General features: G+C 42.2%; 1 protein-coding gene across 1 annotated transcript in view; it reads right to left on the bottom strand.

The window, feature by feature from the left end:
* LOC139692623 (E3 ubiquitin-protein ligase HECW2-like) overlaps positions 1 to 25,721 on the bottom strand; it is a 172,927-nt gene extending 147,206 nt beyond the window's left edge. The window contains exon 1 of the mRNA XM_071590916.1: positions 25,128 to 25,721. Within this exon, the coding sequence (XP_071447017.1) occupies positions 25,128 to 25,332 (205 nt within the window). The 5' untranslated portion in view covers positions 25,333 to 25,721. The remainder of the gene's footprint in view (positions 1 to 25,127) is intronic.
* Positions 25,722 to 27,827: the final 2,106 nt, after the last annotated feature.

The raw sequence follows: 27,827 nt of genomic DNA, 5'->3' as shown, positions 1-27,827 counted from the left end.
CCGTCAATCACATTTTGTGCTTGCGAAAACCGAAGCCTTTGTGAATATCAAGTGGGATTACACACATATAAGTAAGAGTTATGTGAAATTGAGAATATGAAACAAGTTATGAAGCATTTTCCCCCACTTCATCCAGCATGTCCTTTTTGAGGCCATGCTAATCAGAAAATTGTAAGTACATTTGCCGTGAAACCATATAAATTCAAATTGTAAATAATTTTCATGCCCTAAAATATGCCACGTATTTTTTCGAACGGCTAAAATATTTCAAGACTCCAAATCAAAGGTAACAAAACCAAACGCCCAGGAAACCGAATCAGCTACTTCACGAGTTACTTTTGTTTGCTGCAAAATAACTAAAGTAGATATTATAAATAAATATACATATTCATTCCTCCGCATGAGAAGGCAATGACATTATAAGTGCCGTAAGAATATATCACAATATCTAGAAAAAGTAAATAATAATTAAACATGGTACCTTAATAGCCCTGGATACGAAGGTCATGCCAAAATTCTACACTTTTCCCATGGCTGATTAAATAGCTACATTTGAAATTTTCAATTCACTGGCAAACGTTAATTACAAACCTACGATTTGAGCAATCGGAAGCAATGAATTCGATAAAGTGAAATCTTTTCACATCCCCCACGTGTAAGTGGAGAATAGGATTATGTTATATATGCATATCTTGGAAGTAGTCAAGAAGTGTTATTTATACAAGGCGAGCAGCTTTAGGTTCACAGGGAAATTACAAGATAACAGCTGACATGACAAACGATGATTGAATACTCGACCAGAAACACCCAATGCTTTCCTTGTCGTCCCGAGAACATCTGGACATAGAGAGATGAAAAAGCTCGGAAAACCTAATACGATGTCTAATAAATATGCATTGAAGGAGTCATTGGTTTGGAATAAGTCACTCATCATAAAACCAATGTCTGCAATGGGAAAAGTGGGCCAATGAAAAAAAACTTCATTTACCATGCAACATATTCAAAACTTTCAAGAATTTGAATTTCATTCTTCAAGATTCATATGTGTACTTTGGCAAATATTTAAAATGTGCCCACGCCCATATCCACGTCCATTCATTGCAGACAGCTAGAAGTATTCAATAATTGTGAGAATTAGTTCGCGGGTGATCAAATCCAACGGCCCAATGGACTATGAAAAGAAGGAATTTACACTCATCTACCATTTAAAGTAATTTTGAAATTCTGAAACTATTACATAAATGATGAAAATGAAGCAGTTACGACAAAAAGGAAAATGTAGAGTGTATATAAAATAATTCTACGCGATTTTTCGATTACCGACGGAAACGCGATGACATGATTTTCAAAATGTTATCAGATTTCATAGGTTTGTCAAATCCCTTAACCTGTTTTCTTTTGTGTACATCTTTGCAAGGTGAATGTATCAAAAATCACAATTAATGACATTTTCCAGCACCTAAAATCGTAATATCTGCCATTCCATACTTAAGCACACACCTAATTTAACAGAAAATATATTTGTTTAAAAAAAATGTACGTATGTGCACATATATATATATATATATATATATATATATATATATATATATATATATATATATATATATATATATATATATATACACATCCATATATACACACAAACACTTCCCTTTATCATTAATGCTCTTGCGTACCCATTCGTATTTATATTTAAAATTTGTGCTGACAAGGACACTAATGGTAAAAGTGACTCACATTGCATGACAGCCCCACTAAATTAAAAATATTTAACCCTACACAGACGTTATTTCAAAATAATTTTAACAGTAAGGAAATATTTCAAAAAGACAAATGATTTAACGAGACCCGCAAGGACCGTGGAGGCTATGCTAAATCAATATTTATTCCTAAAAAAGGAGGTTGATTTGATAAGGGAAAACAGAGATCGTCTCAAACTTTGCCCTAAGAACTTTAATGGGGAGGGGGTGGCAGATCCTTTCCTTGAATCCACATCGGATTTCCATTAAGTTCCACGAACCTCGCAGTAAGCAGAAAACGTGATGAGAGGGCTTCTAGGGTGAGGTTCCAGAGGCAACACCAAACATTTGAACCCTTTACCCTACAGTCACTTGTCGAACATTCTGCGACAAGGACATCACACAATTTTCTCACTTGAACACATACACTCGTATTCTTATAATTTGCAGATAAGAATATGTTATAATTTTGTCACAAAACATCTGAATACCCTCAAAGATGAAAAAACCCTTCTACGTTCCTGGCATTCGAAAAAGTTTCCACATCCACCACAATTTGGGGAGTACTGACCCAAATCGCACGAATTACAAATTTACAAAAAAAATCAAAAATGTTTCGCGTCGCAATGACGGAATATCTTTCCCATCCCAATCGGACGATTCGTTTAAAGTTTTTTTTTATTTTTAATGACAACCAATCGACGGCTTGAGACTGAGGGACGGGGTGGCCTCGCTGGAGAGCTTGAAACGTGACACTCCCTACCACGCTGGCGATATTGAGGAATGGAGGTACGGAGGAATGGCTGGGAGAAAAGGAGTGAGATTCGGGTAGGTGTGCTCGACGGATGCGAGGGGGCGACCTGCCGTGTGGCGGGGGAGGCCGCCAACCCCATGCGGTGGTTCCGAGGTGACGGAGTTCCGAGATGCGTGTCCTCACGGTGGGTGACGAGCACCAACCATGCACCCCCGTCATCCGCAGCTAGCCCCTCCCTCCTCCCTCGCCGAGGCACCGGGGAGGCAACTTGGTATGTACTACATCATCAGCCGCTTCAGGGAACATGATAATCACACGCATGCAGAAAGATGTTTCAATCAAACGAATTGAGTATTTTCAAAAGCTTACCCTGCCTTTGGCATTGACAGAGAGTTTAGAATTTCATAACTTTCGTCATCCGTTTCTAAAATATCGCGCCACTGTTTCAGGTAGTAGCAATGGTTGGCAGTAGTAGCGTACATCACACCAACTAGGGCATAAATATCACCATTACTTGGTATAAGTTTTATGTTTCCTTCTTTTGCTCAATTGAAAATTGCTACATCAAATTCAAGAATCACACTCAATACTTTTCCCCAGAAAATGCCCTGCTACATAATACATCCGATACTATACAAGAACGAATGTATCAGATAATATGATGGGTTCTCAAGAGTTGTGGAAACATTCGGGAATAATCAAATTATTGTTTACATACGAAAAACTATGAAGCAAGGAAGACAGAGACATTCTTTTTTTCAGTTTATATGTACTTAATGGCTAACTGGTTTATACTAATACCTATTATCTATTGAATAACGGCGTGATATTTGATCTTAATTTTTCCTTAATTATTTTTACGTAATGCAATAGAAATATTTCTTAGGAATAGCAAGTTTCTTTCTTTGCTTGAATTTTGGCTTTCATTTCCTTACCGGTGGAAACCATGTGGAGGTGAGATTTCGATGCTGTGGTGTTTAATATAATTGCTATCCACTCCGAGGGTCCGGGTTCGAATCTCAGATCTAGCAAGTTTTTTCAGCGGCATCCCGACCCATACTTGGGGAGCTACGGTACGTGTGGATCACTTGGCGCCATTCGTCAAAAGTAGGCTAATGTAGACACCGGGTTTCTCTCCACCCCTCCATTCCCGGAACTTCCTAACTCTACCATATTACCCACCTATCACTTATGGCGCAAATGACTTTACCTGTCGGTCGCCTCCCCTAATAACTACTGCGCAGAGGGAGAGTGAAAGGGCGGGAGACACACGGAGTCAATTTTTATACCTCGAAGATCATCGAGTCACGATCGGGCGATCGCGTCACCTAGATGGAAGTCCGCAGAGACGCACGAGTCTCCGGAATCGAAAGTCTCGAACAAAGGCCTACCGCGGGCCGCTCCGAGTCTCTCCCTCCTGGACACCTGAGTGGGTGAGAGCTCCCCGTTGCCCCCGGGTCACGTAGGCATGGAGACATTACCCGGGAATTACGTCAGGGCACAGGTAGAGTTCCTCCTTTTCCCCGACATTCGGTGACTAGCGCGCGATGATGAAGGGATTGGGAGCGGCCGGAAAATAATGTGTACCTCTTTACTTCATTTTCTGCAGCGGAGTTAACATTTCGCGCGATTTCGACGTGTTCACCGACGCTTTACTGCAATGAAATGCCTTGCATCTATTTCATATCCGATGTTAACAATAAGGCCCAACGAGTCTAACCTGAGAATCGCATGAAATGAAATTCCAATCCTATAAAAATTGTTTGAAAGGGGAAGGTCAGGAAATTAATACGATAAAGGCTATGGGCGTATAGCCTGAGTCCGAGTGGCCTGGGGTTGGAAGGACGTTAAAACGTGAGACTCCACTTGGTACTCTTTGAACTTGCCCTGACATTTGAGCATCCACATCTGGAGGAGGTAAAAGGAAAACATGTATGCATGAAACGGATCCAATTACAGAGGCAAGCGTGCAGAAGTATTTAAAAATTTACGGCAGAGTTTCAATTCACGGATCAAATAAAAACCCCTGAATACGATTCCAAAAAGAATGAATCTGAAACCTGCTTTCTTCATAAGCATCACTTCTCATCGCAATACAATTATCCCTGCTTGAATAAGGTGATAGAAAAATATCTCTTTACTCAGCGTTGAAAAGTGAACATTAAAAGAATGAAATATAAATAAACTTAAATTTTATCATGAATATATCATATATGTTCAGTTATCCTGAGGCCTGAAAAGAAATACCACGCGAGACGACAACGCTTCGTATGAATGTGAAAAGGGGGAAATAACTTTCTTGATAGTCCCCATAAGCCCACTAACTGAAATATTCATTTGCAATTACGAGGGTCATCCGGAAAGTAGTACCCGTTCTTGAAATAAAAAGACAAAAGTAAATATTAACAAACATAAAAAATTTTATTTGAAAGAGGATACTTTAAACTACTTCTCAACATAATCTCCAAGCAAATTAAGGCATTTGTCATAACGTGTGACAAGTTTCTGTATTCCTGCTGCATAGTCCTTCGCCGCCAGCTCATTGAGATACAGGGTCACTCCTTCTTTAAGTTCTTCATCGCTGTCAAATCTTTTTCCTGCCAAAAAGTCTTTAAGCTTTGTAAAGAGATGAAAATCTGAAGGGGCCAAGTCCGGGCTATACGGTGGATGGTCGAAAGTTTCCCATTTGAATTGCTGCAAAAGTTTTTGTGTTATCCCAGCTGCATGAGGCCTGGCATTGTCATGAACAAGAACGCTTGGTTTTGTGCTCATCTGTAAGCTTGCGAGGGACCCATCTTGCACAAATTTTTGCATAATGCAGATGGTGTTTAACAATTTCATGAACAATTGTTCGAGAAACATTGGGAAAATGCTCACAGATGTCATCAATTGTGACGCGCCGATCGTTCCTCACGAATTCGTCAACTGAGCTCACCAGTTGGTCTGTAATGACAGACGGTCTCTCCGAACGCTCATCGTCGTGTGTGTTCCCCCTCCCCATGTTGAAGTTGCGACACCACCGCCGAACAGACGACTCGTCCATTACATTGTCTCCATACACCTCCTTTAATTGGCGATGAATATCACATGGGCGAACGTTTCTTGCATTGAGGAATTTAATCACTGCCCTCACTTCACAACTGGCGGCGTTCTCATTTTTTTTAAACATTGTAAACAATCACAGAAACAACACAGGCAATGCTAGCGTCACGCAACTTGGCTCAGAGAAGGCAGACAAGCCACTGAAGCTATCTGACCTCGTCCAGCGGCTACTCGCGTCGTCAGCACTTCATGCGGCACGAACGGGTACTACTTTCCGGATGACCCTCGTACATGCATCTCTCATCACCATCATCATTGGGAATCAATCAATCAGGTATTACTTTGGCGCAACTGTCCATGACTTTTGAGTCCTCCTAACGGATTAATTCTTCATGTCATCACTTTTCGTCGATTTCACGACCTTACATTTTAAGTCACTACCAGCAGAACCTCATTTAAAACTTTTTCCTGGTACATCTTCATTAGTGAAATAGATAACAACACCTGCCACATAAAAACAACAGTTAGAAAATCAATCATTGTTCTACTCTATTCTGTCATGGGAACGACTTGTTTCATAGTGCTGCCAATGGAGTGAAATGACATAAGTGAAGTAATTCACATCAAGAGTAAACCATAAACATAAATAAGATCTAAGCTGAAGGCTGATAATGAGTAATGGGGGACTCACACCAGCGTAGGCGTTATGCGTTTCAATTAGCATGTAAACGCAGAAACCGCGGTTTACCTCCACATCAAATACTGCATATAATAATGAAATATGTCAGCAGACAGTATTAGTCACTCTCGATAAAAAATCCAATCCAAAATCCAAAAATAACTCTGGCCAACTTGTAAACGGTCACTCAGAAGTACGGGACTCCTACAGGAAAACGTCCCGCCCCTCTTGAGGCTGGAATAACCTTGGTGGTCACTTGATCCTCGGTGCTTATTATCTAATGAGGTTGGGGCTTACGGCGAAAAGGGGATCTTACCCAGATATGTGCAGGGAGCGGAAGGAGGGCAAGGAAAGGGAAAAAGGGTGAGCGCAGAAAGACAGAGAGAAAAGAGAAGAAAACATTTCATTTAAAGACATCTAGACTTCATTAGCGACTGCTCACTCACACACACAAAGACACACACCGCAAGGCCGCTTCATCCACTTCCAATCTCCTTGGGGTCTCCGGCAAGGACGGATTTGGAAACGAGACGTCTCTCTCTGTCTTCCCGTCTACACCAACATCAATCAGCCTCCCCCCACACTCACTCCCGTCCCAGACCACACTCCATCCAACCGATCCCCCGCCCTCGCCATCCTAGCCGGGTTTGATAGAAAAAAGGCCGGACGGGGCACGTGACGGTGGACGCAAATAAACGCCTACCCTTAACGCCTCTCCCCCACATCAACACAATTCCCTCCCCCCTCACTTGAACTCACATGACCTACCGCTCTTGTCTCTCTGGCCCCTTACCTCCCTTCCACTGCCCACCCCCCTGTTCCCCTCCCCAAAATACCCTCGTCCAGTCACACGAATGTAATATACCCTTCCCTGGTACCCCTACAACCTCCACCCTGTTCTCTCTCACCACCCCTGGGGAGAGGGAAGACAAAAGAGGGAGGGGCCGTGGGGGCGAAGGCTATCATAACTGACCGAGCTACCTGTGGTCACGGCCTACTTTTATTCATTATTTTTTATGGCCTGGAGAGAGAGAGTATGGGGGGGTTAAAAAATGAAAGAAACAAATCCGGTCTGTTACGCTGCCTTAGCCGGTGCTGGGGCGTCGTGGCCACTGGCCCCTTTCCCCCTCCCGTAGACCCCCACGCGATGATGCCCTCCCTCTCTCCTCTCCCTTTCCAGAGGAGAGGCCCCGAATAACCGAACGGTACGATCGGGTTTGGAGGAGGGTGGTGACCAAGGCGACCCCGGATTCCCCGGACTTGTCCCTCATTTGATTTAGTTCCGGCTGTTTCGTCCACAGGACCCGATTTTACTCGTATTTAACGTGTCAGCATATTTCCTAGCAGCGTGCCAACCGAAGCAATAGTTTTTTCCCCGCTAGTACCTGTAGAAATCATTCAACCAACTGCATTTATTTTAAAGAAAACTACTTTTCGAGCAAACCGTGGGATTGTAGATGTAGCCTGCGAAGAACGCTTTCGAAACAAATCAGCACAAAATATAGCAATACAATATGATGTGTGAATCCCACATACTTTACTCACAAAGGCGAAGAATCCTTATCCCCTCGAACAATTCGTGACCACAGTATCACGCGTGTAAATATCTATTAGATATCATTAGTGATCATGAAAATCTGGTCAAGGCAAACAGACACTACCTGAAGAAATAATACTCACAAATTTACAATGCATTCATTGTCCCGTTTCGTATCTCATTATAAAATGTCTTGATTTTTCCCTTGAAATTATCTTATCATCCGGGTGTTTCCAAGTGAGAAAAATATATTTCCAATGGTTAAAATAAGTTGTTAAAGGCTTATACACAATAATTATATCAATACGGCTTAAATAATAGAGCTAAAACTCACGAAAAGATCAGTAATGTGCTACGTAGCATTAACCAGAATGACTTCAATCCGATAATATGGAGTTTTGTACACGAAAACAAAGGAGAAAAAGTTTTTGAGAAAATTTTTTTTACTGATTTCACGATAAAATACTGCTCCTTTATTCAGCATTGTAAATCTATGCTTCTTAGTACTAAGTACCGAAGTAATTTAAGCCATAAAAACTTTGTTTGCGATTTTAGGACTAGTAACTTTAATAATGAAAATTCCTACAGTTTAGTTGGTATTCTCTGCCTAATTTCCCATTTTTAATTCAGGTTTTCCAAAAGTTCCAGAATCATTAACCAATGAATTTTACTCACGCCCGTGAAATTAAGTCAGAATAAGATCTGGGACCAACGCGAGACTTCGGCTTAATCGAGATCAACTTAATCGAGCAGCAAGCTTGAAAAAGGTGGAGAAGCAGCGCATAAGGGGACGGGAGCCCGACGTCGAAAGGGCATAGCACGCGTCGCGCGGAAGATGAAGGCGGCGATTATGTGACCATCAGTCAATTAGGTAGGGCCACCCGCGTGATGTAACTTCCGCCGCCCAGCTCGTGATACATCACCCGCAGTTAACGAGGGTGGACGGGTGACTCGCCTAGGAGGCCGGGGCGATTTTTTTCACGTGAAGGACGGTCACCCGTGACTACATATCGGTGCACTTATATATTATTTGGGTCACAGAGGGGATGGGTGGGGGCCGACCCTTAGTACGACATTTACGCGACACGACGACAGATGTACTCAGCCCAGTTATTGAATTCACGACTCGTCCTAACCGTTGATGAGAGAACAATGAATACTTCACCCACGCCGAGAAATTACTTACATCGCGTCCAATACGGGCTACTTTTGTTGGATGGGTATTAAGCGAAATGGCGTAAGCTGTTGCCGAAATTCCGCCGTAGTGAAGCCGATCGGATCCTTCAGGTGTTAAGAGATATTAACTGCGAAAGCTGGCAGCAAAAGCGCCTTTTCGCTCGAATCTCAAAGAGATGGAAAAAAAGCTCCCCGACGGATTTCCCGCGGCTAATGTTGAAGATGGGCGTGACGATACCGTTTTCTCGTACCATGTTTTCAGCACACACGGGTACCATCCAATGAATCAAATTTGAAAGCGTATCCTTTGAAAAAAATGCTTGCAAAAAAAATCACAGCGATGGACTGAGCGCGACAAAGCAAACAAAAACTATTGTTTATCATGGTTAGAGTTTTGACGGCGGCAGCCTTTGGCGGAAAATTCGGATGGACAAATTGCCATGATCTATCAGGACTGACGAGATAGAAGTCGACAATTTTTTCGTCGACGATGCATGGAAACACCCTTGACTACACGTCTGCATCAGGCGGGAAATTGGGGTGGAAAAATTGTCATGATCCATCAGGACTGACGACAGTAGTTGACATTTTTGTGGGCGATGATAGATATCTGGGAAAACGAAAAATCGTCATAACTCGTGGGGTCGTTGAGAAACGACTATTTTTGCGTCGACACAAACCTTAGAATTCATCCCCCAAATCCCAAAGTCAGGCGCATTTACGAAGTTGATTGCTAGCATACGTGAAAATTAAACTATCTGATAAAAATCGTCACATCGCGGAATTTACGATGACTAGAACGGTTTGCCGTGACAGGCATGCATTTGTCTATCACCCCACATTTTTATCCGGTAAACATTTGAAGAAAAATGCTTGTAGTCTGATTTCGTGGAACGGCACAATGTGAACTCGCTTTCGCGATCAAGTTTTTGTGCGCGAGAAGCAATAAACTCTGGAAACTAAAATTAAGCTCGAGTTCTCCGAAAAGCACACTTCGTGAGAATTCAGTTCCGGAAGTTCCTCTGCCTGTTAGCGTGCGATGAGTGTTGGGTGAAAAGTGCTCCTCATTTTGAGTTCTTCCACCGCACACTCAAAATTACATTCCGAAACTCTCCACGAGCCGCTTCCAACATTGATGAGAGAAGAATGTGGTCCGCATAGGACTCCAACACACTCTAGATTAGTAATTCATACCTAGTTAACAACATGGCTGAGAATTCCTATGCCACATTATGAAGTTTAACGGAGGCATGACCTTAGTTTCGACATCTATGTAAGTCAATAAGCAATGCAAAGTGATGTGGAAATATTTTTTATTGCCAAGGAGAGGCAATCTGCGAAGGAATATTTGCAACTTAAGGGATCTGAAATGAGGAAGGCAGATTCCCACGCGTACATTAGAGGTGAATGACAATGCCGTTCCAACTTTGTCCAGATATTTCATTATGTAGATAGGAGGGTTGTGCAATCCGAGTAGTACGGCGCCGAGTTCAAAATGTGTCCTAAATCCCCAATTTAGGGGGAAAATAAGAGAAACGACCGAAATAAATCGTACCTAGAAAGGAAGTGACGTCAGTCTGTCTGACGTTTTTTTCATTCATTTTTTGTTGCAAGCTCTAAGGTCAGCTAATTTTTTTCTCGGGACTTTTCGTAGATAGTAAGATGTGATTTAGCTTAAAACACAACGACACTCTTTATAAATGCAAAACTAAGATGAACGCACCGTACAGTGCACGGAAATTGTACAACTGCCACTAGAGTGAAAAGTTTTTTCAATACTTAAAATGGCGTCGCCGTGCATACGAAAAGCGCGTAATCAGCCGTTTTCTCCACTTGTTACGGTGTTCAAAATTCATCGTTAATTGAATGAAACATGCGGTTATGGGTCTGTATAAAATGTGCGTTCGCGAGTGTGACAGTTCAAGGAGGGCCAAACGTTGTGCGACAACGGACCTAAGACCGGACGGAGAAGACTCGTTCACGGAGCGGCCGATTTTTCCAAAACCTTGGGACCCCTAGGGGAAGCGTTAACCGCAACTAATGAATCACGGAGTCGACGTGGAAAACGTGTCCGTCTTCAGGGAGATTATTTGAGAGGTAATTGAAGAGTCAATTTTATTTATTTTTCCAGCCTCATTCCCGGCTGGGTGAATTCCTCGCATGATAACTCAAGAGGTCGTGGATTCGATTCCAGACAAGGTGAATTTTCCTCCACCTAGGGCTTAGATGTTCGCGGTTTTCCTTTTTATTTTATGTCTACACCCATGTGTAAAAGGCCGAAACTTGATTGTTCTCGGATTAGTACTAAATAAATAAATGAAGCAATTAATTTGACAGAAAAATGTGGAAACCTTAAAACTTTCCTTTCGGCAAATATCACCACGGGATAGCACGAATTGGAAAAGTAAAAACGAGCACAATTGGCATCACTGGTGAATGAACAAGTCACCAGGTCGGCAGGTACATAATTAACAAACTTTTCATTTTAAATGTTCTCACAGCAACGTAGAGTGTAAGGATGAGAGACACAACTACGAATTTCAAGAAGGTACCTGACACTCGAGTTTATTTCTGACAGCAAGGAAATTATTTTGGCACAAAATTATATCAGCAAGACTAAAACCAACCAAATACTCGTTCTTTTATTGTATCACTCGCGATTACCAACAAAATCAAGGCTGAAAAACCAACAATAGTTGATGGGGAGGCCTTTTTACAATCTCTTTTCCATTTCACGAATACTTGATTAAAACAGCTTTAATTCATGGCGACAATGGAAGTAAATATTGAGAGTTACAGCTATTGAACAGCCTTTGCAGCGAGGTGTAACGGAAAGTAGAGCGAAGCGGAGTAGAGAGGGGAAGGAGGTCAGAGAGGCGGTGACCCCATGGAAATTTCCGATCGAGAATCATGATTAAAATGCCCTGGCTGAAAACAACAGCTATGCAAGTGCCAATATTTGGCCAAACGAATCAACTCCAGAGCGCTACCATTATATTGACGGTATTGTAGATGTAGATTACATATATGAGATTGCGAGGGAAGGAATATTATGCAATCCATTTACCCAAGGCACACCGATGCTGCTCATTTAAACATCCCTCTTTGGTAGTCATCCGCCTCGGAAAAATGACCCTCTCACTCGGGAACGATTTCTGGACATGCCGCTGTTAGGTTATATTAATGACAAATGACATCCCGGAGAAAATTATTCCAGAGGAACTTTAGAATGCCGAGAGAAAACTTTGACGGGAAATATTTTATTCTGTCACACAGCCGACCAGGAACGAGTGTGAAAAGCCAGCGAGGGACGTTGGACAGCAGCTCCCTTGTCACACCTATGCGAACGTGGTGGTACTGCCGACAACACAGAATATCCGTTCAAGAAAAAAAAATTGCGCGCTCTCCACAGTTGGATATGACTTCGGGGGATGGGGTGGGTAGGAGGGGAGGTAAGTTTGATGGACGAAGTATGCATGTATGCGGGTGATTACGGGGAAGACTTAGTCATCGCTCCGGATATCCGCTTCCAATGAAGGGGTCATGAGGGGATTGGTGGGGGAGGGCGGGAGGGGGCGCCGTGACATGCCCCTCCCCCGATGAGAATGCCGAATGTATTCGCTCATTCACGAGAATCTTCCGTGGGGGACTTGCCACTCCTGCTTTCTCCCGTCCCGCACCCACTCCCCCCTTCCGTCTCTCTTCCGAATGACATATCCATATTCCCCGCCCGCCCACCGACTACGACGGAGGAAATTCATTCGTCACACGAGTCCGGAAGGAGCGCGGTTTCAGACGAAAATGAAACGTAGGAGTAGTACGGATAGGGAGAGCAAGAGAGAGGAGGGGAGGGAGACGATTCCGAATGGCTGACCGTATGCATTTCGTTCGCGCTCTCGTCGGTCGAGAGGCGTGAGCGAAACATCGCGCACACATTTGAATACGCTCAGGAGGCGGCGGCACCCCCGAGGTTCAGCCCAAATATTGGGCAACATAAGCCGCCGCACACGCAAAACCCTGGACTGCGATCTAAGTTTAAATACCACGTCATTCAGAAAATTACGTATGCGACACGTCCAAACTCTCCGTGACACGTTTAAGTTTTATTCCGACCCCCTCCCTCGGTTTCCTTCCCCGAATGATATTTGGGAAATCTACATTACGTGAAACTGCTAGCAGCTATGCACCCCTAGCTGCAATTTTCAATGATAAAATATTATTTAATACCCGAAAAATATCAACGCATTTCCACATTGATAATTACTCCAGTGCCTTGCGATCTAACACCCACTGCCACACGCCATCGTGGAGATATGCATGGTAAGATGTTGATGTTCTGTAACTATACCATGATCTATTTGGTCAACAATCGATTCCATATCCATTGATAATAATTAATTAATAAAATTGCTGTTATTTTACCACAGTGCATCCATTCCTACCTTTTTGATACCTGAATACAATCACAAGACAAGATTTAATTCATAAAACCTCGTACGAGAACTCATATGTTCCCATTATTTAGGATAACGATCGCTGAAGTTTTTTTCCATCGAATATTTTAGACTCATATGCTTCGGATGACCAGCAAACATTCGAACGACAAGATCTTAGGGACAACATTTCTGCATCACGCCACATGATTGATCCAACTTTCGAATTCCGAAGACCGAGAGTATACAGGGTTCGTCCGGAAAATAAGTGTACTGACTCCTGGGCTGGGCGCGCCGCCCCAGGCGCGCCCAGCACCGCTCTGACGGGCTGCGATTGGAGAGGGGTATGTTGGCAAGCGACGCTGAAAAAGGCAGTCGGCTCTGAGCTGTGGTGTAGTGAGGAGCTCTGTTAACGCGAACCTCCACGCTCGACCCACGTCACGGAACGCGATGCCGAAGTTTTTGGAGCAGCGTTATTCCATCAAATTTGCGGTAAAGCTTGGGAAATCGTCTACCGAAACTGTCGGTATGATTAACCAGGCTTACGGGGAGTCAGCCATGTCCAGAAACATGATCTTTCGGTGGCACAAGATGTTCGTGGAGGGCAGAGAGTATTATCACAATCTAACGGGGATATCCCTTCTCTCACGCGTTTGAAACAAAGTTCGATTAGTGCCGAAGAGTTTGCTGTCGTTGGGTTTACTTACTTATTGTCGGTCGTGGGGTGGACAAGCCTTTGACGAAAAAGCAGATATTTCTACCAACATAACATAACGACTCACTTCATTAATCTTTCTTTACACATTACGAAGGCATATAATAATAATCCTTCCTCTACATTGCGCAGAGAGTAAAGAACTGAGCAAATAAAGTATGAGATATAAACTAAATGAGGTACAAATACCTAAATAAATAGTTAACAATGGAGCTCTCACAAACTTTGTCTAACGTCGAAACCGCCAACATAGGCCGATTCGACAGAGAACATGAACGCAGCAGGTAAAATACCGCTGAATTGATGCACGTATTCACCATGGTCAAAAATGTATCCAAGGATGAAACAAACTGATTCGAAAAAAATATTTAAACCTTGCATTCGACTGGTACAACGTTCATCCTAACATTGAATCAAAAGTGCGAGAGTGGCACTTAAAACAGTGCACGATTGAAGAGCCAATCAACAATCCACCAGGCCACCGTTCCCGTAAGACAATTACTGAAAACCCGTTTCGGGAACGCGCGCCCTCCCTTCGGTATGGCATTCTCTTTATGGGGAAACAAATAAAGCACCCTTCGTCAAAAATTTACGAAGAGGCCACGTACACGCGCGTATTCTGCGGGGGGAAAAGGATGGAAGAAGCCACGCCTCGACGGTCGGCACCTTTAGAATCTTTGATCGGAGAATTCCCATAAAGAATGAAACAATACGGGAAACGCTTCGGAGAAACCTCAAAGAAGGTCGACATGAAAAAAGAAAAACGGAAGAGGTGGTATAAAATGGATTGCCTCTATAAAAAGAGACACCAAGCAACATCGCGGTCCCGGAACCAAGTCGGAGATGAAGGGGTCGAGCGGATCCTCCAGCGTAACTGAAAACCAATTGGACCATGAAACCATAACTACCACGCCTTAATTTGTCCAGCGATAATAATGGTACGAGCGAATTCTGAGGAAGCAAAAAGGTGAACTTTCCCGCCGCTCCTTAACGATCGTCATTACACCACTCCCAAGCAGGATCTACATCCACTTCTGTCCACATAGTCCACAGTGAGTTGGCGCAAGGCCGTGCGAGAGAGGGTGTTAAAACACAATCCACGAAAATGTGGCGGTCGAATCCTGTATGTGTGTGTCGTAAAAATTGAGACGGGTTACCGAGTGGAAGTTTCCTTCTCTTATTTATCCGTTCCTGAATTCTGCGGCAAGATGAGGAATCTTTGCAACGATTTATTCGACAGTGTCTTTAATTTTGTCTCTATTTATGGCATTCATCTTGCAGAATAAATGTCACATTGTTACGTTCTAAACAGCATGTAAGATATCGATCACGTTTTCTACATGATATATCATTTTCAAAGTGAAGGAAGGTAAGTAGAATGGAGGTTAAAATAGAAGGGTCGAGGTTAGAAAAGAGAAAACAGAGAATACAGATAGTGCTTCCTCTACTGCCTTATCTCAATTCTCAAGTGTGTTGTTTTGGGTTTGTTCACGATTTCACCGCCTTCTTCGTTCTCCGTACCTATCCTCGTCCTCTGATTCTGTTTCTTCCCGAGGTGTAAACGAGTCTTGTCAAAACGCAATCGTCATTTTGAAAATTGAAATAAAATGTCGAAACCATGGTCGGCATGGCATATTTATTCTGTCAGAAAATAAACTGCACGAGTTTATTTTTCAAGCGGAATATAAACAATTTTCACAAAAATGACTCTTACCACCCTCGCTTATACTGATGTTTTATCTTCCGATACAATGGAAAACTGGATGACATACTCGATGCCACTAGGGAAGTTGAACGATCGAAACCTCTGTAAATTACTTATTTGATCTATAGTAAAATCTTCGAGTTTACAGGGGCTCCTATCATAGATTGCTTAACACCTTAGACACCTAATATTGCTTGACCCTACATTACCTTAATTATAGTTGAGTTCAAGAGGCTTAATGTATTCCCCCAATACGACGGTTACTAGATTATTAATTTCAGTTTTCAATCCAATTTCAAAATTGTGAGGCCAATAATATTTAACTATTTTCCTCAATATATAACAAAATATTTGCCTTATAAATGTACATTTGTAGTTTAAAGTATCTTTAATCACCCTTGCGACCACTGGTAATAGTTTATAGCTGGAGAGGCTAATATCCCCGCTTTAATGAAGTAACATTTAGAATACATCTACACAAATATCCCGCGATACACCTAAAAGGTGTCAGGCAGCGAGTGCAAGTATCATGCGAAAAGGTTAAGGAAGAGGAAAGGTTTTCAAGGATTGAAGGAAGGAGGAAAAAGTCCACACTAAACCACAGAAAAGTACGTACAAGGCGGTTATCAGAGAGAGACCCCTAACCAATGCACACTTACATGTAGATACTAGCATATACTACATGCTAGGACCAAATAAAGTATTAAAAAAGTGCCAATTTTGCCATCTGCGAAAGTTTTCAAGTAAATTTAATAGGAGGGGATAAAACTGAAGATTAACCATTTATATGAGAGAACGCCAGCATACTGTCACAGGTATAGCAGAAAATGGCCACGGAGTTTGAATTCATGGTGAAAATACGTTAAATAAGGAATTGGAAAAGGTTCAGAGAAAATCCTTCAGATCTGCGAAAAATTGCCACGAGGAGGGAGTAAGCGTGAAGGGTATGATGGAGGTACTAAGTTGGGAGCCTCATAATTCACGAAGGCAGCAGCCAAAACTAACTTTTGAAAAGATACTGGACACCTGAATTTTCTTGCTACACCGAGGGTAATACTATGGCCCCCAAATGTATTAGCACATTCGACTATTGAGATAAAATAAAAAATATATAATTCATGTGTGCCTACTGCCTTAACACCATCCGCACTTGCGGAAACTTGCGGGCTATTGTGTAAATGAGATGAGGTACAAAGTTCGGGAAAAACCTCTAATTTTAGACAACGCTTACTCAATCATTGCATTCCAATGTCTAAAATTTGGTACATTAAACAAATTAAAAAGCTAAAGATAAATGGCAATGTACACAGCTTTAAAGCAAAGTATACTATGCATATTACGTGAGTCTGCACACAAAATTGGGGATAAATTGTAAATGTGGAACGGCACATCACATTGAAGATGAGAATAGGTCTTCATCAATTTTCACGAGATTCGTCATCGAAAACAATTTATTTTTCCATGCAGGAATATTTTTTGAGAAGGACCTCCGATAGCAATAAAAAAACAGAGAAATTAAAAAGAATCCACGACATTTTAATTGCTCAAAAGTAGGTGAGCGGTGAATTCCTCATTTTTCAAAAACTAGCCAACTATTCTGGGGCAAGTTAAAAGAAGGCTAGTTGTTTGTTATCAATGACTAACATTGATGACCATTAATAACTGATGCACAATTTATCCCATTCCTTTTCATTATATAACCGAGGCCATATTCAGAAGATTAAAAGAGAACCCAAATAAAAAGAAAGCACTCTTGCTATTAATGACGAAATCGGCGGATCGAGCCGAGCTGGTTCTAGCACCAATTTTCGATTGATGGTCCATGCACATGGCGACGTTATCATATACCAACGAAATCCATATAAGAACTAGAAACGCAAAGAGAACAGACATAACGTGCGGCCATCGGGCTAGGTCCCTAAATTCCTCTTGTCTCGCTCGAGCTCTGACGATTTTACGACTCATGCAGGCCAGCTCACGCTGTGATTATTGGTGACGATGACCGAAACACTTGACGGCTGCGTCGACGAAGGAAGGAAATAAACCCAGAAGCGAGCGGAAGGGGCATATTGTTTGAGTGCGCGAGCGTAGAAAGTGCGAAATAATGGCTGCAACTGGAGTCAATGATGAGCGGTAACGTCACCACAGCATATCACTCCAGCGATAGTTCGCCACTTTTCGCTAGCAGGTGGGGATTCTATTTCGAGAATTTTCGATCGATATGTATTGAGTGAAATGGGTTCCCTCAATCTAAAATTTTAACAACAAATTCAAAAAATCATTACCTGATACCGGAGTCACCACAAAATAAATTTCTCAGTAAACCGGCCTTTCACTCGAAACATATAGGAGGCCGTCCTTAAATTACATCAGAGGTCACTTTTGACTTTACCCCAAGTAAGGATCTGTAAGTTGTTAACCCTTTTCTACCCGATCTTACGATATAAATAGTTGCACTCTAATTAATACCTATGTCAAACCAGCGAACTTATTCTAAACGAAAGAAGAAAGCGCATGAAAGATTGACGAGAAAATTTTGTCCTGCGACTATCACTTCAATTAGGTGTTTTTCGCGGAAAAATAGCTCCATTAATTCATTGTTTCTTCATTATAATTAATAAATTTTATTATAACTCTGAAAGCAACGTTTCATCGCTGAGAATTTGAACATAGAGTGATCAAAGGGTGATGAAGGAAAATTAATTATTCAACAGCAATGGCTGAAATAACGCAATAGTATACCTTACGTAAGATCCTTCCTGAACCTACCCTTCAACCGCCGAAGAAAACGAAATGAAACAGTACACTCTCCACCTCCAAAAGGCCTTACATAATTGAAATAGCGCCCCTAAGTACACTGAAAAGTAATGGAAAATACTCCCCGAGTATGTCCAATAAACATAAAAACCAGCAGCAGGGTAATGAGCAACTGCAATACCGTAGGCACACACCACGCTGCTTTATCGGTTGCATTTTCAATTGAAGATGTTGGTGCCTTACACTTCACTTTCCAATCTAACTATTGAACTCTTTACATATTTCTCTCCATTCATTTTTTCCCTGGTGGATGACAAGGGTTAACAGTGGAAAGGACTCCGGGCTGAGAGACCCTCCATCCAGTCGTCATTGTCTGCGCTTCCATCCCTTCTTTTATCTCCTCAGGCCGAGCGGCTTTAACGGTGGCGGTGCTACTTTCAAACAGTAGCTTGCACAACCCCTGGAATTAAGCCGATTGACCGGAAATCCGCACTCGGCGACCGAGAAAGAGCACTCGGCCGACGGTGGTACACAAACAGTGGACAGGGAAACAGTGGGGTGGGGTGGTGGCGGGAGATAGAGGGAGAGAGAGACGTCGAGCGCAACTGGAGCGAAAAAGAGCGTGGATGTAAACGGACACGCCTTACGAGTTGTCGCACACCCGTTTTTACCGCTCTCACCCGGCAGGAAACGCCGGCTCGCTGCGAGATCGGATGCCGATTACATTTCGACGTTCATCCGGAGGGCAAACCTGGAAGCGTCGATGGATATACATTTTACATTATCGACACTCAATACAGTTGACACATCAAAATACTGACGATGAATCGATGATGGCGATAATAATCAGGTATATAAAGCAATATCGTCCACTGTGTTCCTCAAAACTATCGTCTACATTCTCATATTGGTATTCTACCGGTTATGGTAAGTTTGGGCATTTAAAAAAATACTTGATTGCCCCTCTTAACGAAAAGCACTACCTTTATATAAATAAATTTATGCACATATATATATATATATATATATATATATATATATATATATATATATATATATATATATATATATGTACACACACATACATATTATTATGTGTGTGTATATACATAAATCAGTTCTCAGCAACGAAAATTATTCATATCGATCAGGCTATTATGAAAAAATATATCCACATAGTGTCAATGTGTCATATTATCCACAGTCATATGTTAACAACCCCCATTTATGCATCATTGAAATTATATGACAGGGTCAGCATCTGTAAGGAATCTGCGAAATCACAATGCATTATAAACTGAATCCAGAGTAAGGCCCAATTCATACACAGTATGGTGAACGATTTGCCACATTCTCCAAGTGCAAAGATACCGACAAGCCTAGCCCATGTCACACCCGTCATCTCTTTACGGATAATATCCATGAGATTTATGTGATCCCACTCGTAACCTTAACAATGCTTTCATAAAGAGGATCAATGTTGGCAATTAAAATCACGCACACGCATGAATACAGGTATCGCTAAACTGCAATGGGATAAGCCATTGATATCACACATTAAAATATCGAGGAGATTTTATTTAGGCCTGGAGGTTGACGACGGGAGAAATTGGAAGGTGAAATGATCTGGATTTTTCTGGAATTCCAGAGAATTTAGAAATTTCCACGTTTTTTGATATCATAGGTACCTATTACAATATATTTAAAAATTCATCCATTTCCAAGCATCATTTGAAACAAAAAAGGGGTTACGGATCGCCTACATTAAAGCTGAAAACAAGGGCATATAATTTAACAATTCCTTTATCATTACTGAAACCAGTCCCCTGGTCTTGGCTGAGTTAAGGAACTAATCACTACTGCGCTACTGAGCGTGAAAATCCGTTTAAAATGGGAATAAAAAAATAAATAAGCTTTTACTTAGGTTTTACTGTCGCCCGATGGTAATAGGTTTTAAGTCCTCGACTATACGCCAGTTTTTATCTCTGGAGATTTTCGACTTATTCAATACATTAAAACTCCTTATTTCGTCTCCATGATAAACTGTGTCAAAGTTTCCCCAATTTTATGCACAGAGGTAGGAGTGCTTCGAAAAGAGCCAAGTCGCAGGAGATAAGGAACGAATTTAACTCCCTTTCTAATTTTTTTACCTTTCTTTTATAGCACTTGCGCCAGAATCCTCTCTTTTCATTATTCCAGATGTTTTAATACCTCGTACCGCACAGCCTCGCGACGGGTAGTTAGTTAGACATTAATTAATTTAAGGAGGAAATGCCAACTCATTGAGAGAGAGATGCATGCTCAAACGACACCAAATTTTCGAAAAATCGGATTTCCTCCCATTTTACACCTACTCACTCACCCTGCGTACAGTTGAGGACGCAGTTTGATGTCAAATAAAAAAAAATTGGGGGAGAGAGAATTGGCATTCCGCCAGACTCACTTGTAATGAAATTTGGCGCGGCGACAGGAAGAAAGTTTGAACTCCAATTATTTCAGAATTTTCGAAATATGAATTTCCCCGCTTAAAGACGAACACACACAACGAATTAAGAGGAAATATATTCTTCTGGGCAATTGAATTTATTTCTTTGGAAACTATTCTTTCTTTCACCCGGAGACTGGGTCGGGATAATACTACGCCACTCTTCCCCATACCCAAGAATACATGATAAAAATTATTTAAAAACTAATATAAATTTGAATAGTAAAGAAAAAGTTATGCAAAAACCTTGATGAAGTATTGTAGTAGCGCCTACATTAACAGTGACATTATTGGAAGTTTACTGAGGACGTGGATCGGAATCCTATTCTCTAGGAATGGGAATGAGCGGAATTGAGATAGGAATAAAAATTTCCTTCCTCTAGCACCCTCGTCACGATTTAATTTCAGAAGAGCCATCCTCCCAACCTCATCTCTGCGGATGAATGTGTGAGTGGCTCTGGCTTCAAGTCCTCCCGAAGCACCCACGGAATTCTCGGGAGGGCTTTCACGCCCCGTTAGCTCACTGCTCAGAGGCATCCGAAGGCTACCAACGTTTTTCCTCCTCCGAGTAGGGGGCCAACCCAGAAAAATTTCATCTATGGGCGCGCCCCACGTTAGGAAGAGACAACTAATGCTGGTTTCTTCGCTGCGATCTACGGAATCCATCAAATGATCCCTCGCGGCTTTTTTTACTGTTTTCCCTCTTTAATTCATCCCCGAATTGAGGTAAAATCGGTCTGACGTTTCACAAACCCATCGAAGTTTTCGAATAGGTTGGGGAAACATCCAAGCGACGGTTAATGAGTTTCGACATGGGTTGGATACATTACCATCGGAGGGAGCGATGAGAAAGATAAAAAGAATCTTTAATATAAAATTCCCAACCTCCAGAAGAATATGAGAAGCCCAGAGCTTATCATTTACACGAAAATAATATATTTTTAAGAAACAGGGCCATACTTCTTTAGTGGTAGAGACACATGACTCCTTTCTGACAGGTATCTCGTAGAAATATAAAAAGCATCACATTTGATGCGAACATAAATTTCAAATTTCAGTTACATGTAATTTTGAATCGGCGAATTCAGAAATATTATCTTTTTCGCTTAAAAATGAAACTTTTGCCGACTAGGAATATTGGGACATCTGCTCTCACTCAAGAACCACCGCGGCGGCTACAAGTATAAGGGTAAAGCGGCAAAGGCTTATTATTCATACTCTTAAGAATGATTCGATTACCGCGAAACCAACCTCCTCATTTACTATTGACAGATATACATGAAGGCAGGGTCCTTTAAAGATTCTTGAATGACCCATACTTTCAAGAATAAGAAATGTCAACAGTGGATTTTTCCCTAACGCTGTGACAAAATTAAAAGGCTCAAATTTCATTTCGTTTCCTTAACAGATGCTCAACATATTAAGTATAAGAAACACTGGATCGCTATCTGTTTAGGTTACCTTGGACATCAATTTACTGAGGTTATCATATGTTGGCCCTTTTGAACCACTAACCGTAGAGTTCAAATCGTTTTGAAGACCCGGGCAATGGGAAAATGGATTAAATATATTACGCGGCTGGAAAATATTTCAGCCTTGGATACACCGAAAAAAATGAGCAATATGATTAAACAGGCCAGATAACCGAAAGACTGATGGGATTACAATGCTTGGTGAGCCGGAAAATGGTGAATGTAGGTTACGTTTTCTTTCCGGCATGGCATTCATTCTCTGACTTTCCGTACGCTGGCTTCATTTTTTGCTCGAAAATTTCGCCCATGTCAATGCCACAAAAACCGGAATTCTCAAAATGAAACCGCTGACGCGCACTCCACCAAGGTCCGAGATGGTTCAACGACGGAATGACGAATTTCATCTTAAACGCACAGTAAACATCACCCAAGTTCGATTAAAAGAGTTTTTTCTCTCACCGCCTGTCATCTTATGGCCAATGTCTTTTAATGATTATAGGTGTTTACGATTGCATTTTAGAGTAAAAAGGGTTAGCTTAAATGGCTCTATTAAATTTTCCCAACAATATTTGACAACATCATCGCGGTTCTGAGCAAGTCATTTATATGCATGATTAAGGTCATTCAAATGTAATTACGAGGAGTTATTTCAAGGTATTCAAAATTAATAGATGCATCGTTTGATAAACACTAAAAGCATTTTTTGTTTTTATCCGTTCATCTAGGATAATAAATTTCGCGAACCGATTCTAAAACCATGACGGAGGTCAAGGGATGAGTATTCCATGCTTACGGGAGCCTAAACGTTAATACAACAAGCCAAACCGACCGATTTATGATAATCTGGTTTAAACCTGGTTTAACGAGGCCTGTAAATCAAATTCAAGATCCGATATATCACACGTGATGTCTGGTACCAGTCATCAACATGGACAACTAGGCTATTATTGATGAGTGTACCACCACTTGAAAAATACCGGCCTTGCCTTGAGGGAAGCCAAAAATCGTGGGGCACTGAAGTTAGGAGGAGGTTAAGGCCATCCCTTCACTTTCCGAAAGAACAAGAAAGCCCACGACACTCGAAACCCGTTTCGTGCAGTTGCAAGTCCACATGCCATACACTGCACGGTCTGTTCTTTTTAAAGGCCGCTTCACATTACTTACTTTTTCACCAGCATTATAATGCATGCGTCTTCGTGAACTTTGAGAAATACATCGCATTTATCGCACACCAATTAGCATACATGACCGGCCATGGTGCTATAGATAAAAATTATCTCGCAACAATAATAACAATGCTTGCACATTATTCATAAGGGAAAATTGAGAACGATATAATCCATTTCAGAGCATGTTCTAATTGTCTCTTTATGCGCATGTAAAGTTCCTATTTCTGTGAATTTATTTTCATAAGATTTTCCCACCGAAGAAAAGCACTGCCGTTCCAAATCACGTTTGGACAAGTTTGGATGCACGCTTGCACCGTATGCTACATTGTCATGCGATCAAGTTTGGATGCACACTTGAAAGCATCACGTAAAGCAAAACGTGCCGAACTGTCGATACAAAACGCATAAATCCCCTCGGAGGGGATGCGACTATTCGCTGACACCTGATGAAAGTTCGACTAATGGCCTAAGACTAGAAGAAAATAATTTGCCGGGCGCATAATGGGTATTGAACATAGGATGCATACCGCATGGACAACTGCATGGTAATGAGACGGAGAATCACAGGTATTCCCTACGAGTGGTAGAGTTTTAATTACTCCATCGCCTACCTCTCCATGAAGGAGAAAAAAGGTAAGACACATTTGTTGGGGCCATAATAACGGATGGGAAGAGGAGAGGAGAGCGTGCTCAGGACACAGGGACGGTCATTTTTTGCGAAAAATATCCTAGAATTACGTCTTCATGTTGATACACTTTGATGTCCGGCGAAGCTTTCAATTATTAATTGTTTCCCTAGAATGATTTAAATCATCACATCACTTTTCACATGCATATTTATTCTACGTCACATAAATTGCACCATAGAGAAAAATGGCACGCTGAAACATTTTCTTGTTACCTGGTTTTTCTCTGCTCTTGACAATAAGGGTATTTATGAAAAAGTGTTTCACCATTAGCATCTGTAATCAGCAGTCATGTAACATACGCCGCTCGCAAAATATTTAAGCCTAACTCATTTGTTATACAATGCAACAATACTCGTATACTCGGCATGGCAATATTTTCCATCAGAAAGTCAAAACTGAGTTTCGATACTTACACCAATTTAAAAAAATTAGTTTCATCGGTGGGGTTAGGCGGAAATACTCGAATTGATAAATCATTTCCTCCAAATTAATGACTGCGTTATCAACAGTCTTATATCTAAAAACATCAAATGCATCACATTTGATGTTTTTAGATGTAAGATTTAGGATAGGACCCGCGATTATCACAGGAATAACATTCGCGGGTACGAAACAACCATTCATCGTTTTTAAACAAATATGCATACAACCACCTATATGATTTGACTCAATATTTGACATGCTAATTTTTTTAAACAATCTTCGACAAACATGTAAAAAAAATAACGTCTTCGATGATGTTATCGGTAAACTGTTAAGGAACTCTGCTGACCTGTGGCCCGGGGAGGAAGACGAGGACATGCCGAGGCCATGACTTCTAAGGCCGGCGCCGCCGTTGACCTGCCGCCCCTGGCGCCGTCGTCCTTTGCCGGCGACGAGAGGGGTGGGGATCCTTCGCCCTTAAACCCCGCCACCGCCCTCCTCGAGGGCACTCGGGGAAGGAGGGGGGGCCTTCTGTCCAGCAGGACACCGGCCATCAAAGGGGGGGACGCGGTGTTGGGGGTGGGAAGAATAAATCCTCCCGCGGAGCACACGAGGATGGCACGCGACGGTCCTTCACGGGCACCGAGGGGGACTCATGGACACGGGGGGGTGCGCCGACTCTGGTAGGAGCGGCGGCATCGGAGACTGCGGCCAACAGATGAGTAACTACTGTCTCCGGAGAACGTTTGCGCCGCTGAAGCACGGCGAGGAGTGTCGACGTTCCTTCGTTCTCACAACCGTAGGGGGCTAGAGAGAGCTGAACACACGTAAAGACGACGACGACACTTCTGGGACTTTTAATGAGAGATGGAGAGGGAGACAAAAACGTGCCCTCCTCTCTTCCACTCCGTGATGAAAAGGAGCGAGACGTCGTCGACCGAGCTCTCCGACTGCCGGCGAGATGACTGGTATCTACTGGCTTGTGTGCGAGCAGCGTCCACGGCGTGAAACGGGCCCTCTGGGAAGGGGACGTGCAAGGACTGGGGAACGGTGGGGGAAGACGCGGGCAGGAAGTCGGCCGGGAGGCGGGGGAAGAGAGAGAGTAGGTTTGAGGTGAGGAGGGGAAGTGGAGGGCGACGGAGGTGAGGGACGGTAGTGGGGCAGGAAGTGGACGGGGGAGAGCTCAAGGCGGGAGCGGAGAGGTGGTGTGGGAAGGAGAGTGGAGGGATGGGGGCCTCCGCTTTTAAGGGGAGGAGAGGCAGCAGTGGATGCATGAATGGGAGGAGCAAGGGGGTGAGCGTGCGAAGGAGGGGCATCGGCGGATGTGCGTAAAGCACAGATGGCGAAACTACGCCACGCGTGGCTGACACGGCACACACGCGGCATTGTTTTCCATAGGAGGAGGACATATTGCTACTTTGGGCAGCGGGGTCATCGGGGATGGGAAAAGCATGAGGGAGTTGGAGAGCGCAGTAGCCCGAGCGAATGAATTTCTATTAGAATAGGCAATGTCAGACGGCAACGGGTACAAGCTCAAACATAATGATGTCTCTTTGGCAATGATGTTGAAATTGTTTTATTAGCCCTATTGTACTACGACAGGAGAGATCATGTCGGTAAAATTAGAGAGATTGAGTGCAGAACAGATGGTTTTAAGATGTCATTTTTCCCAAGAACGATAAGGAATCAGAATAAAATAAATTTCATCCAACAGCGCTAGGAGGGAAAGGCGTTTGGGTCAAGGTTAGTCTCGTTTGTAATCACCTCCTGTCACACACCTTAGCGGTGGCTCGCAGGGTACTAAGTAAAAATAAAACTAAGTGGTTCATAGATTCCTGTAAGCTGAAGAGTCCCGCTTTATTGAGACTCCGGGTAATTCGATGTAGGAATTTAGCCATTCACACGTGTACTTACATTGCGTACAAACTGATATTTTTTACACTGCACTAAGATCAACTCAGCCAAGCAAACGTCGTGCAGCTAGACAAGAGACATGTTTTATGTTAATCAAAGAAAAAAATATTAAGTTTACGAAAGCATTTTTGGAATTATTTGTGTCATTACTTTAGCCATACTGACAAGAACGAGGAAAATATCATGCGGACAAAAATTACGCAAAAAAACCCTACCGTGTTATCCGGCGAGACTTCAGTCCACATAACAACAAATAAATGAGCATCTACTGTACCATTCGCAAACGCTAATTAACTTACGTGAAATATCGGCCATTTCTCAAACAGAGATCATCCTGAAGTCGGCGTTCTGAGTGGTTAATCTTATTTCTACTTAAATCATTAACGATAACACCAAGGCTATTTAAAATCCAATTAACCACAGAAAAGAAGCCCATTTTGGATTTTTTTGCATTTGAACATCTGCCGCTGTGAGGTGTGGACGTTAGAGAAAGGCAGAATGTAAGCGATGAAAATGTAGTGCTACAAAAGATGGATGAAAATAAAATTTATAAACTGATTTACAAATGAGAAGGCCGTCCAAGGAGAAAATCCTATGGAGGGCTCAGTCAAGACGGAGAGGAAACCTAATTGGACACATTCCGAGGCGCAACACTTAACCGACGACCGTAATGGGAAGTATATATATATATATATATATATATATATATATATATATATATATATATATATATATATATATAATATATATATATATATATATATGCACGTAAGTATATGTTACCATGTATGGGAAGAACTTCAGGCGGAGGCCAAGGGCAACTTAATGTTAAATGTGATGAAAACATCAGCGGGGGAAGCCACAGAGGAATGAAGTAACTGATGGGGAAGAGGATGGCTTGGAGGACCACTAAAAACTAAGTCTACATGTACGATAGATAATCTGTGATGATGACTATGAGGAGAGCGCGTTCGCAGATTTAATGAGTGAACTTTTTTCTCAATATTCCGGCTCGTAACAACCAACCGGCTTTCCAACCCGCTCGATGGGAACTACGGGACGGAGAGCGAATACGGAACAATACCCGGAGGCGAAAGCTCTCTGGGTGTGAAAATTGCTCCCGGAGTTCACAAAA

Source organism: Hetaerina americana, unplaced genomic scaffold (genome assembly GCF_022747635.1).
Source record: "Hetaerina americana unplaced genomic scaffold, ioHetAmer1.1.p SCAF_4, whole genome shotgun sequence".
Lineage (NCBI taxonomy): Eukaryota > Metazoa > Arthropoda > Insecta > Odonata > Calopterygidae > Hetaerina > Hetaerina americana.
This window is presented reverse-complemented; position numbering and strand designations above follow the sequence as displayed.